This window comes from Octodon degus, unplaced genomic scaffold (genome assembly GCF_000260255.1).
Source record: "Octodon degus isolate 3935 unplaced genomic scaffold, OctDeg1.0 scaffold00287, whole genome shotgun sequence".
Lineage (NCBI taxonomy): Eukaryota > Metazoa > Chordata > Mammalia > Rodentia > Octodontidae > Octodon > Octodon degus.
Genome location: NW_004524863.1, coordinates 1,128,012 through 1,140,645, shown reverse-complemented (window position 1 = coordinate 1,140,645; position 12,634 = coordinate 1,128,012). Strand labels below are relative to the sequence as shown.

The following is a 12,634-nucleotide window of genomic DNA, read 5'->3' as shown; positions in this document are numbered from 1 at the left end:
GGGCGGGAAGGAAGGAGCGCGGCGGCTGCGCGGGTCGGACCCGGACACCCGGGCGGCGGGAGGGCCGGGCCAGCACCGGGGAGGCAGCGTTGCCTAGAATCGCCTCCGTCCCTTCTGCCCCTCGGAGGGATGCCGAGCCAGCTCCTGGGGTCCCAACTCGGAGCAAAGTCCCTTTGAGAACCTCCTCAGCGCCGCACGGGTGGAGGAGTCTCTTTTTTCTTTTTCTTTCTTTTTTTTTTTTTTTGCCTCCTGGTTCCCAACTTCCCATCCCCATCATTTCCACACCTGTCACCAGGAAGTTTGTGAAAATACCTGAGTCTGAATCCCACTTTTCAGCTTTACATCGAAGAATGTAAATATTATTGGACGTCTCTTCTGCCATGGAAATTCAACCCACATTCCCCCAACCATGCCAACATCGTAACTTCCTCCTGTACTACGCAACGACACCCGCCGCGCTCGTCCCACCCCCTTAACCGAGCGAATCCTGTGCGAGGTTGGCGGGGTTCAATGAATTCTGAGGCCAAAAGCCATCTAAAGCCCCCCGGGGACCACTAACTGTAGCAGGGATGGGAGAGAAGAACAAGGGAAAGGGGGTGGCTCTAGTCCCCCATTAGGATGAGGTATTCCAGAAGGCTGTGATCAAGCCTGTGCTCACAAACTGGGAGTGCCTGCCCCTGAGGCTTCTTGCTGGGCAGTCTGAACATCCCGGGGATACAGGTAATTCGTGAGTAATGGTCTATTTATATGACTTGGGGTGTGAGCAAAGAATGCTGAAGTAAAAAGGAAACTTTAAATGTTTGTGCTATGCTAGCTTTTTTTTTTTTTTTTTTTCTTTTTGAAACTGGGTCTTGCTATGCAGCTCAGGATGGCCTTGAGCTCACTTTCTAGCCCAGGCTGGTCTTGAACTCAACGATCCTTCTGCCTCAGCCTCCCGAGTGCTGGGATTACAGGTTTGCGCCACCATGCCCTGTTATACTAGCTTTTATCTCTCAGTTAACAGCAATTTTAGTATTGATGTTTATAATTAAATCTAAAGAATGAGAGGTACTGGCCTGGGGAGATAGCTCAGCGGCATAAGCACCGACCTGACAAGCACAAGGTACTGAGTTCCATCCCTGGTACGAACGAACAAACAAAAGAAAGAAAGAAACTGAGATTTAGTGAGATGGACCAAGGGCAGGATGCTGTAGAGTTTGGCTGTGACCCTGTGAGTTGTTCTCTCTTTGGGCCTCAGTTTCCCCCTTGGTAAAAAAAAATGGGGGTTGGTAACTTCCAGACCCAATTCTTTGCCTCCAAGTCAACTGCTTCCTCACTCACCCCAACTTGGTAGAATGGGTAGGGAAAGTAGGGGAGGGAAGGGAAGGGTGAGTCACAGATAGCTGGCAGGCAGGCAAGCAGCAGACCCCACCCTTCTAGCCCTGGCAGTTGCCTGAACTAGCCTAAGTTGTAACCCTCAGGCTGGGATGGAGCTGGAGGACAAAATGGTACTTGTTCCACGTCTTTGAGGAATCAGGATCCTGCAGTTTGCTGCTGTTCAGCTCCAGGGACAGTCAGACTTTCAGTGAGAGAAGTCAGCAAGATAACTGAACAAATCCCAGGAGACCTTATGTCCAAGGTCTCAGTCTAGGGATGTCCTTGGACCCTAGCAGTCCATTTTCTAGCCACCTCATCCTTTTCCCAGAAGCAAAGTGCAAAACTTGGATATTATTACATGTCTGTACCTGACATATAAAAAAAGGGTGGAGGGTGTAATGTTCTTCACTACTGCTAGACATCTCTAGAACTTGTGCCTTCCTGACTCACAGGTATCATTTTTTCTAAGGTCCAAAAGTATTTCCTTATGAGGAACTAGGAGTGGTTTTGTTACAGTGTCCTGTTACATAGTTCAGGCTAGCCATGTACTTGGGATCCGCTGCCTCAGCCTCCTGAGTGCTAGGATTACAGACATGTACCACCACTCCTGGTCATATGTGTATCTGTAGTTATCACTTTATGTAATAATGGTGAATGTTTACCTGCCGTTGCTTATATAATCTTAGTCTATTTAATCCCTGTTCTGTACTCATTTTACTGATGAGAAAACTGGAGTTGGGCTGGGGATGTACTCAGTGGTAGAGTGGTTGCCTAGCATGTAAGAAGTCTTGAGTTGATCCCCAGTGCCACTTAAAAACAAAAACAAAAATTTTAAATTCAGGAAAATGAAATGAGTCATCCAAGAGCTAATATTCTAACCTGTGCATAATTCAGAAGTCCATTCTTGTTGGGTGTGGTGGTGCACCCTGTAATCCCAGCACTCTGGGAGGCCAAGGTAAGAGGATCACAAGTTTGACCCCAGCCTAGACAACTTAGTGACTCACCGGGAAATAGTCTCAAGTGAATACTTGTTAGAGATGTACTCAGTGCAAAGGCCATGGGTTCACTGTATATTACCACCCATACACAAAAAAGTCCTTTATCTTTTTCATTGGTTTGGGGTTTTGTTTGTTTGGTTTTTGAGACAGGTTCCTGGTAAGTGGTTCAGGCTAGCTTTGAACTCACTATGTAGCCAAGTCTGGCCTCAAATTCACAGTGATCCTTTTGCCTCAGCCTCCCAAGCACTGGGATTATAGAAATGTGCCATTACCCCCATCTTGGTTGGCCTATTCTTTTAATTTATTTGTTTATTTGATACAGGGTCTCGCTATGCAGTTCAGACTCATAGTGATTCTCCTGTGTCATCCTTCTCAGCACTGGGATTATAGGCATGTGGGGGCCAGCATGTCATGCAGTACTGGGGATTGAACTCCAATCCCTGCACTTGCCAGGCAGGCACTTAGACCACCGAGCTATCTCCCCAGCCTGGTTGGTCTATTCTTATAGGCCCTAACTGCCTCTCTGAACTTTACCCAACAAGCTCCGAAAGAGTAGATAAAGGTCAGAGTGTTGGAATAAAATAAATGCTTTTTAGCATCATTCATTCATTTAACAAACTACATATTTGACACCTGTATTGCTCCAAATTATATCATATGCCTCTGTCAAGTCACACTCTAGCATTCCATTTAATCATACTTGTCTCAAGTGAATAGTTGTTAGACATATACTCAGTGCAAAGGCCATGGGTTCACTGTATATTACCACCCATTTGGATCCATTTGACCCCTGGGCCAGGGAGATGGCTCAGTTGAATAAGCGCTTCCCTGACAAGCCCAAGGGCTTGAGTTCAATCCCCAGTTCCACCAAAAAATAAAAATAAAAAATATGACTCCCAACTTTTTGTTTGTTTGTTGAGACAGGGTCTGGCTCGGATCCAGAATGGGCTTGAACTTGCTAGATAGCCCTAGCTAGCCTGGAATTCACAATCCTCTTTCCTGAACTTCCAAGTGCTGCAAGCACAGGCAGATACCCCAACTTTATTCAATCAGTTGTACATAATACTGAGCACTCACTCACTCCATACTGGGCAATGTTTTAGGTCCTCACGATACAGTGATGAAGTAGACTGACACACTCCTGACCTTTTGAAACTAACATCTTGAGGGAAGACAAGCAGTAAAGAAAAAAGCAAATAAACAGGGCAAATAATTTCTACTTGTGATAAATTCTGTAAAAGGGAACTAAGAAGAGTGCTATGCAAAAGAGGGGAACCACTTAAAGATGGAGGGAATCCCCAGAACTTGAGAGGCTGAGGCAGGAGGATCACAAGTGCAAGGCCAAGCTAAACTACACGGAGAGACCTGTTCTCAAAGAGCACCCACGACCAAAAAAAAAAAAAAAAAAAAAAAAAAAAAAAAGAAAGAAGGAAAGAAAGAAAGAAAGAAAAAGAAAAGAAAAAAAGAGAAAAGGAACAAGGAAATTATGTTGAAGGAACTAACATTGCTATTGAGGCAAAAAGTTGGCTCTGCCTACAATAGAGAAGGTTGTGCCAGGTAGACAGAACAATAAATCTCATGGCCCTGAGTGGTAAGAACTTGGCATGCATGAGGAACTGGAAGAAGAGGGAGAGTGGAACGGGAAGAAGACAGAGTGACAGGCAGAGGCCCTGCCATGTGGTCCTTAGGGTGTCCACTTACTAGCTGCCTTAGAAAACCCCAGCCTCTCTGAGCTCCAGTTTCATCTTCTGAATGGCAGTACCAATGATTTTTATTTCACAGGGTCACACTTTTTTTTTCTTTTTTCAATAATGGGGAGAGCCTTGTGCATGCCAGGCAGATGATCTACCATTGAGCTACATTACTAGCCCTTTTCTTTCTCTCTTTTTTTTTCTTTCTCTTTCTTTTTTTTCTTTTCTTTCTTTCTTTCCATTCTGGGGATCAAACTCAGGACCTTGCACTTGCCAGCAGAGCTATCTCCCTGGCCTCTCTTTTCATTTTGAGACAGGTTCTCCCCATGTTGCCCAGACTGGCCGTGAATTTGAGATCCTCCTGACTCAGGTTCCCCAGGAGCTAGAATAACAGGCAAGCGCCACTGTGCTGGGCTAATAACTTGTTACACACAACGCTATCAGAACTAAGAATGGGATACTGGCAGGACTGACATGAGCTGTTGGACTCCCAAACTGTGCTGTCGTATGAATTGATATTAAATAGGTAATTATTGCTGAGGCTGTTCTGAATCATCCAGGAAAGTCGCCCTCTGCGACTCAGTCCCTGGCCGGGATCCATAGCATGGCTCCTCCTGGGTTCCTAGGTCTCATAGCCAAAAGTTGGGGCTCCCTAAACTCTGCTAACCTGCGAGCCTCCCCCCACGGCCTCCAGCCCCGCCATTGCCCTCTTCCCCAGGTGGGGCGGGCTGCGGACCCAGCCAGCCTGGTTCTGTGTCGCGCGTCAGAAGCGCTAGAGATCGTTGCGGGTGTGGGTGGCTGGGGAGTGGGTGGCAGCGCTGAAGGCGGGGCGAGATGGGGTCGTGGCCTGCGAGGCTAGCTAGTAGGAGACGAGCGACCGCCGTGAGAACTACCCGCGGCTGCTGCCGCTGCCGCTGACGAGGAGCGGGGCGGGGCAGAGCAGGAGCGGGGCGGGGCCGCCGAGCGGGCTGCTGCAGGGCAGACACCCGCCAGCTGCCGCCGCCGAAACGCAGACTGGGAAAGCGGGGGCGGGGGCCGGGGCCGGGGAGGTGACGGCCAGATGAATCGGAAAAGAATCCAGAAATGAAGGAGAGAAAGTCAGAGATGAGTCAGACAGGACAGACACAACCAGGGAGAGCAGAGAGGCAGAGGAGAGGGACACTGGGAGACGAAGAGATTTACAGAGCGAAGGACTTGGAGACAAGGAAAGGACTGGAATAATAGTAGGAGCAGAGCAGACAGAAAGCAGGAGATGCGGACAGCTGGCTCTTCTCCACACAAGCCCTTGTCATCTTCCTGCAGGCCTTGCCCCTGAAGAGGACCAAGCGCCGGAAGTACTACTACCAAGCTGCCTTTTTGGCTATTCTTAAGAAAAACAAAAAGATGGCCAAGGAGAAGGGCCTAATAAGCCCTGAAGACTTTGTCCAGCTGCAAAAATACATGGAATGTGAGTCTTCCTGTCAACGCTCCAGTTCAGAGAAGAGAAACCCTCTTCCTGCTCATTACAGCCCCCCCCACCCCAGTTTCCCCAGTGGTCTTGAGCCAGTCTGCTCCTCAGATAGGACAGTGACCAGGAAAGGAAAGGGAGGATGGGGAGATGCCGAAACTCTCAGCTCTGTCTACCTTCTCTATACCTTGACTGCTTGCTCCAGGCCTCAGAGAGGAGGAGAGAGTGGTACCCATCTGGAGGATATGAACTGTTTTTTCCACTGAGGGTTTCTGTGCTTCTGCTTGGAATTTCTTCACCTCATTCTGATCTTTTTTCCTGCTTGGTGTCTGCGTGGGACGGCAGAAGAACAGGACAGCTGAGCTGGATTAATGTTCTTCTCTTAACTCTCTTCATACCTAGACTCCACCCAAAAAGTCAGTGATGTCCTAAAGCTCTTTGAAGATGGAGAGATGGCCAGCTATCTCCAAGGAGACGTGAGTGGCAGTTGGGAAATCCTCTCCTTGACCAACTCCTCTCATCTTTGTTTTTGCTACTTCACTGGGGTCCCCAACTTCCAGGGATTATTCTGGGCCTGCTCTCTTCTCATTGTACATGGTCACTACAATTCTCACTTTTGGGGAAACAAGGGATCCTATTAACTCAGGATTTGTTTCAAATAAACAAGCCTCTGCCTCAGTTACTTCTCAGCTCAATACTTATTGTCTTTGTCCCTGCTACTCCCAGCTCTCCAGTCCCCTCCTGCTGCAGATCCTGCAGACTCCTTAGGGTAATGCACGCTCTCATCACAGGCCATTGGGTACGAGGGATTTAAGCAATTTCTGAAGATCTATCTGGAAGTGGATGATGTTCCCAGTCACCTAAGCTTGGCACTGTTTCAGTCCTTCCTCACTGGTCAATGCTTAGACGAAACTATGCTAAAAGGTACAGTTAAGCAGGTAGGATGGAGCTGGGTCTGTGGAAGAAAAGTCAAATTAGTGTGGGATTGGGGACAAAGTTGAATTGTTTCACATGTTGTGGGCAGGTCAGGAGAGAGCAGCAGAGGGTGGTCAGGCTGGATTAGAAGTTAGTGGAAGAAAAAGGGACACGTTGAAATAAACAAAAGAGGAAAAAAAGGAGCTAAAGTGGAAAGAACATTGACTTCAGAACTACTGTACTTTTCTGTGGCAGATGTGGTGTGTCTTAGTGATGTCTCCTGCTACTTCTCCCTCCTGGAGGGAGGCCGGCCTGAAGATAAGCTAGAATGTGAGTGAATTGCCATTCTGGCCTGGGAGATGGGAGGAAAGGGAAAGAGAGAGGTGTTCCTAGTTTCTAAACTACCTTCCTTTTGGAATTCCTAAGGCTGACAGGGCCAGACAAAGGATGGGCCATTTTTCTGTTCCCCAGACTACTTACACCTAATGCTGTGTCTCATAGTCAGCCGGTTACTGTGTCTACACACTCTCATGTAGGTGGCCCCACACATTCGTGGGACTTGGAAGTGTGTGCCGTCTCCCCTATCAAGTTCACCAAGGGTGGCATCCATGCCTCTTTCCCTCTGTTTTTGTCTCCTTTTTTCAGTTCCATCCAAAGCTGTCCCTTTTCCCTAGCTCTTTGTTTCCCCTGTATTCTTTGAGTATCTCTCACCAATTGACCCTGGTGTCCCTAAATACCCCACAGTCACCTTCAAGCTGTATGACACAGACAGAAATGGGATTCTGGATAGCTCGGTAAGTTGTGGGGTCCATATACTGGGCAAGGGAGTGTGTGTCCATTTCTCTGTGCCCTCCTGCTCCAACTTTTCCAGAATTTTTAAGAAGCAGAAAAAGGGCTGGGGTTGTGGGTTTAGTGGTAGAGGATTTCCCTAACATGTGGAATTTCCCAGCTTTAGGCTCCTGACCCCTAAAAGAAAAGGCTAGCGACATAGACAGGGAGCATCATACACATATTTAAGCACATTTATTTCCTTGCCAGAGGCACTTGAGAATGAAAGGGTGAGTCTAGGTGCAGAATTCAAGAACCTGGATTTCTGGAGAAGAGTTTGAATAGTAGCAATAAAGAGCATGGCTGTGGCTTAGACTCTTACCTTGTTTATCCCAGGAGGTAGAAAAAATCATCCTCCAGATGACGCGAGTGGCTGAATACTTGGATTGGGATGTGTCTGAGCTGAGGCCGGTAAGACAGTTCTTCCTTTGTGTCCCTCACTGCACCTTCTCATGCATTGATTCTGTATCGCTCTGCCCCTCGTCTGATGGGCCGCCTGGTCCCCTTGGTTAGAATGGCTGCAATGGGTGTCCCTTAGACACAGTGGAGAGATGTCTGATTAAAATTAAAGGTCCCTTCCCACTCTCTGCTCAGGTTCTTCAGGAGATGATGAAAGAAATTGACTATGATGGCAGTGGCTCTGTCTCCCTAGCTGAGTGGGTCCGGGCTGGGGCCACCACTGTGCCACTGCTGGTGCTGCTGGGACTGGAAATGGTGAGTGGCAAAAGCTTGTGAGGGGGACCAGGGAGATGGCTCAGTGGAATAAGCGCTTACCTGGCAAGCGCAAGGGCCTTAGTTCAATCCCGGTTCCACCAAAAAAAAAAAAAAAAAAAGCTTGTGAGGATGGGGAAGGTAGCTGCCTAGGGTGTGGTGCCAGAGGTTGGTGCTGTAAACCCTTCCATACTTCCTAATCCGGTGCCCTTCCAGACTCTGAAGGATGATGGGCAACACATGTGGAGACCCAAGAGGTTCCCGAGACCAGTCTACTGTAACCTGTGCGAGTCGAGCATTGGTCTTGGCAAACAGGGGCTGAGCTGTAACCGTGAGTGATGGGAGCCAAGGGTGGGGGAGGAGAAGGGAGCCTAGCTACCTGCAGGAGCATGGTCTTCTGAACTTAGAGGGAGACCTAGGTTTGAACTCTGGCTTTGCCCCTGACTAGAGGCTATGAGACCTTGAGAAGGCCAACTTTCTTTGCTTTTTTTTTTGCTTTTTTTTCTTTTTGTGGTGCTGGGGATCAAACCCAGGGCCTCGTGTGCCCTGTTTAAACTGTAGCTTCCTTAACTGAAAATGAGGTAATTGTGAACTTTATTTAGATCAGTTGATTTTAAAAAATGTGCTTCGCCTAGAGGAAGCATATACTATACAATTCAATTAGAATAACAACAACAACAATAATAATAGTTATACCTGGATATTGCTTAATCATCCAGCCCAGTTGCTGCTTGGCACATGGGTGGTGTGGGTCCGCCTGGGGTGGCCATTGTTCTTCTAGAAGGATGACTGGAGAAGAGGCACAGGTCTTAGAGGTGAGCCTAGCTCGGCAACACTTTCTCTGCCACACCCTGACTGCAAGGGATTACCTGTCCTGATGCAGCAAGTCATTCTTCCTCACTGCCCACGTGATAAGACGGGGGAAAGGGCAGCAGCTGAGCCTCTGGCCTTCTTTCCTCCCTCCCAGTCTGTAAGTATACGGTTCACGACCACTGCGCCATGAAGGCCAGGCCTTGTGAAGTCAGCACCTATGCCAAGTCTCGGAAGGACATTGGTGTGAGTGAGCCCCACATCACCGCTCCCATGTTGGCCCTAGTCCCTGCCCTCCCCCGTCTCCATTCAGATCCTCCCAGACAAAGCATTGTCTTTCTCCCCAAGGTCCAGTCACACGTGTGGGTTCGAGGAGGCTGTGAGTCTGGCCGCTGTGACCGCTGTCAGAAAAAGATACGAATCTACCACAGTCTAACCGGACTGCATTGTGTTTGGTGCCACCTAGAGGTCCGTTTGGGTGCTACCCCTCCAGGATATGTTTTGGGGCCCTTTCCGGAGCGGACCCTGTTCCAAGGTCCAGCTTAAACCCTTACCTTTCGAGATGGCAGAGTCTCCTGCTTGATCTCTGTGTGCTCGCCTTGCCTTTTCAGATCCACGATGACTGCCTGCAAGCCATGGGCCCTGAGTGTGACTGTGGGCTGCTCCGTGAACACATCCTGCCTCCCTCTTCCATCTATCCCAGCGTCCTGGTGAGACCTTTTGGGCAGCAGCTGGGGCTGGGAGTGCGACTTGGATTTCCCATGCACATACCCACACAGAATGCCACTTTGAACACAGAGCCTATACTTTTAGGATTCAAAGGACCCATCTATTGGGGGATTTGCATATAATCCAGCTTTCCTTTCCTCTGCTTTGTTCCCTTCCCAGGCATCTGGACAGGAGCGTAAACAGAGCAAAACAAACCAGAAATCCACGGATGACTTAAATGTCTTCACATCTGATGCTCTGCGGGTACAGGGCCCAGGGGCATGGGCTTCCTGGTGTGGCCAGTCTGGGGCTGGCACCCACATGGCAGGGACTGAAGGGGGAGGAGGTTGCTGCTTCCTGATGGGGGGAGGTGAAAGAAGCTTGAGGAATACCAGTCTTCCCCTCTGTCTCCAAGACCACCTTATCGCTGAAAAAAATCTGGTTTGTTTATCTTTATTTTCTCCTTTCCCCCACCCTTACAGATTGAGCCTGTTCCTAACACTCACCCCCTTCTAGTCTTCGTCAATCCTAAGAGTGGTGGGAAGCAAGGGCAGAGGTGAGAAGAGGACTCGGGGTCTTCCTAGATGGAGTGGGAAAGCCAGAGTTTGGAGGAACAAAGGGAATGTGTTGTTGGCAGGTCACCTTAACGAGAATGGGTCTAGAACATCGCTTCCACTTCACACCATGAAGGACTTTCCTTTTCCCCCTCACACAGGGTGCTCTGGAAGTTCCAGTATATATTAAACCCTCGGCAGGTATTCAACCTCCTAACGGACGGCCCTGAGCCAGGGTAAGTATAATTTAGGGGCCATAGTACAGCATTTTTGTGTATCTTTTTATCTGTGTAAATTGAGAGAGCAGGAAAGAATGTATGTTAGGAGAAGAGCCTAGGGGACTTCAAGAGGCCAAACTTCAGAATCTTACTTTCCTCGAGTAGCGCTTCCTTCTTCTCAGCTCTCTGGGCCATCTTTGTTGTGTTCTCAGACAATTAAGATACTGATTTTTTTCCCCCTAACCACTAAGAAGTAACTCTAACTCTCCTCCATTGTCTTTTTCTCTGCCCTTAATAGAAACTGAAGCTGGGCATAGTGGCACATGTGTATAATCCCAGCACTCAGGAGCCTGAGGCAGGAGCATTGCTGTAACTTTGAAGCCAGCCTGGGCTGAACTACATAGTGAAACCCTTTCTTTTTCTTTTTCTTTTCTTTTTTCTTTCTTTCTTTCTTTCTTTTTTCTTTTTTTTTTTTTTTTGCAGAACCGGGGGTTGAACTCAGGCCCTTGTGCTTGCCAGGGAAGTGCTTATTCCACTGAGCCATCTCCCCAACCCTGTGAAACCCTTTCTTAAAAAAAAAAAAAAGAAAAAAGAAAAAGAAAAGAAACTCAAGCCTATATCAGTAGTAGTAGTAGTAGTAGTAGTAGTAGTAGTAGTAGTATTGGAATTGAACTAAAGGCTCTGCCACTGAACTATATCTCAAGTCCAAAACGCAAAGGTGAAGAGGGGCATAGTAATGAGAAACATAAAGCAATGTGCCTTTCTAGAAGTCCAGTCACCTTGATCCTGTTGTCCTTTACCTTCTCTCTCTTTTGTCTCAGACTCAAATTCTTCAGAGATGTTCCTGATAGCCGGATTTTGGTGTGCGGTGGAGATGGCACAGTAGGCTGGATTCTGGAGAGCATTGGTCAGTGCAGGCAGAACTCTGGGCAGGATGGGGGCAGTGGTACCCGGAGCCAGCCCCCTCCATCTGTCTCTTCACCTGCCTCTCCAGACAAAGCCAACTTACCTGTGGTGCCTCCTGTTGCTGTGCTGCCTCTAGGGACTGGAAATGATCTGGCTCGTTGCCTAAGGTGGGGAGGAGGTAGGTGGTTAGAAGTTATTTTGCCTGGGGGGTGGAATTCGGTAGGAAGGGAAAGGCACAAAAAGAGAAGAATCTAAGCATCTGGTGTGGAAAGAGGGTCAGGGGAGAAGAGAGATGCGGGTGAGTATGTACTAACATAGAGTAGCTAGATGTAAGAGAGCTTCGGAAGTAGAGACCACATGCTGAATCTCGAAAAATCAAGAATGACAGTTCTGTTCCTTATAAACCTAAAAATATTTGTTCCTCCAAACAACCCATAGAGATCTGAGGATCAAGGAACATATTGGGAGGAGGAAGAACAAAGCAGGGATAAAGAAAATAGTGTAAGAACAAAGGCAGATGATGGAGCCAGCAGCTTTTCCATGATTCATTCATTTATTCATTCGTGCACCTGATTTCTTTCTGAGTCTACTGCAGCTGTCTCCTAATTGCACTTCCATTTCTAATCTCTTATTCCTTTCAAAGGAAAAATTTCAGGAATGGTGCCGATAGATAGAGAGGTCAGTATAGGGCAGTGTGTGTTTGAACAATCTTGAGGTTAAAGCTGTTGGGTTCAGAGTCCAGCTCAGAAATCTTGGTGAGGATTAAGGAACAGAGGTCTGCTAAGATGAGTGGAAGGGTCTGAGGTGGAGAAACTGGCATAAGGCCAGAGGAGCCACAAATCACCATTGGGGAAACTGAGTCATTTACTGTTTTGGGGATGCAAGGTGAGGGATGGGGAGAGGGAGGGCACAGTTGAGCAGGTGCAGATTGTGGAGGGATGCAAAATATATGCTGCGGCATTTTTATTCAGATCTTGCCAGAAAGCACAAGCTGACAGCCCACAGAAATCATTGTGTATTATTTTGTACTGTTTGCCTCACAGTATTCATTTCTTTCTTTTTTTTTTTTTAATATGTTGGATTTACTTTGTGTTGTTATTATTTTTGTTTTGGTGGTGCTGGAGATTAACCCAGGCCTTTGCGCCGAGCCATATCTCAGCCCTTTTTATTTTTTGAGACAGGGTCTTGCTAAGTCACTAAGTTGCCCAGCATGATTTTGCACCAAACTTCATTATTTCTAGTGCAGCGAGAATTCAGTTTACTACAGTGCCCTTGAGTCCCTGTAGCTACTCATTTGCTTTACCTTTCAAGGCATGGAGGCATTTGAGTGCATAAATCCTGAACCATAGGGAACTGCCTGATGTAAGTAAAGAAAAAAAAAAAAAAGAAGAAGAAGAAGCAGAAAGAAATATCTCTGGGCATATAGTATAACATTATTGTTTGTTTGTTTGTTTGTTTGTTTGTTTGTTTTCCCAATATGGGGAGGCTGGGG

General features: G+C 47.6%; 2 protein-coding genes across 4 annotated transcripts in view; one reads left to right on the top strand and one right to left on the bottom strand.

The window, feature by feature from the left end:
- Window positions 1-398, bottom strand: part of Pym1 (PYM homolog 1, exon junction complex associated factor) — a 29,091-nt gene extending 28,693 nt beyond the window's left edge. Inside the window, exon 1 of the mRNA XM_023707350.1 lies at window positions 313-398. Within this exon, the coding sequence (XP_023563118.1) occupies window positions 313-382 (70 nt within the window). The 5' untranslated portion in view covers window positions 383-398. The remainder of the gene's footprint in view (window positions 1-312) is intronic.
- Window positions 399-485: 87 nt separating this feature from the next.
- Window positions 486-12,634, top strand: part of Dgka (diacylglycerol kinase alpha) — a 31,240-nt gene continuing 19,091 nt past the window's right edge. The window contains exons 1-17 of one of the 3 annotated variants that reach the window (XM_004647094.2): window positions 486-720; window positions 5,348-5,492; window positions 5,895-5,968; window positions 6,284-6,416; window positions 6,663-6,737; window positions 7,152-7,201; window positions 7,572-7,646; window positions 7,830-7,949; window positions 8,163-8,277; window positions 8,914-9,002; window positions 9,105-9,224; window positions 9,368-9,466; window positions 9,645-9,728; window positions 9,947-10,020; window positions 10,180-10,254; window positions 11,058-11,143; window positions 11,231-11,320. In XM_004647094.2, the coding sequence (XP_004647151.1) occupies window positions 5,429-5,492; window positions 5,895-5,968; window positions 6,284-6,416; window positions 6,663-6,737; window positions 7,152-7,201; window positions 7,572-7,646; window positions 7,830-7,949; window positions 8,163-8,277; window positions 8,914-9,002; window positions 9,105-9,224; window positions 9,368-9,466; window positions 9,645-9,728; window positions 9,947-10,020; window positions 10,180-10,254; window positions 11,058-11,143; window positions 11,231-11,320 (1,423 nt within the window). In that variant the 5' untranslated portion in view covers window positions 486-720; window positions 5,348-5,428. Of the gene's footprint in view, window positions 721-4,451; window positions 4,572-5,036; window positions 5,493-5,894; window positions 5,969-6,283; window positions 6,417-6,662; window positions 6,738-7,151; window positions 7,202-7,571; window positions 7,647-7,829; window positions 7,950-8,162; window positions 8,278-8,913; window positions 9,003-9,104; window positions 9,225-9,367; window positions 9,467-9,644; window positions 9,729-9,946; window positions 10,021-10,179; window positions 10,255-11,057; window positions 11,144-11,230; window positions 11,321-12,634 lie in introns of those variants that run through there. The other 2 variants (XM_023707348.1, XM_023707349.1) reach the window with 2 other exon arrangements.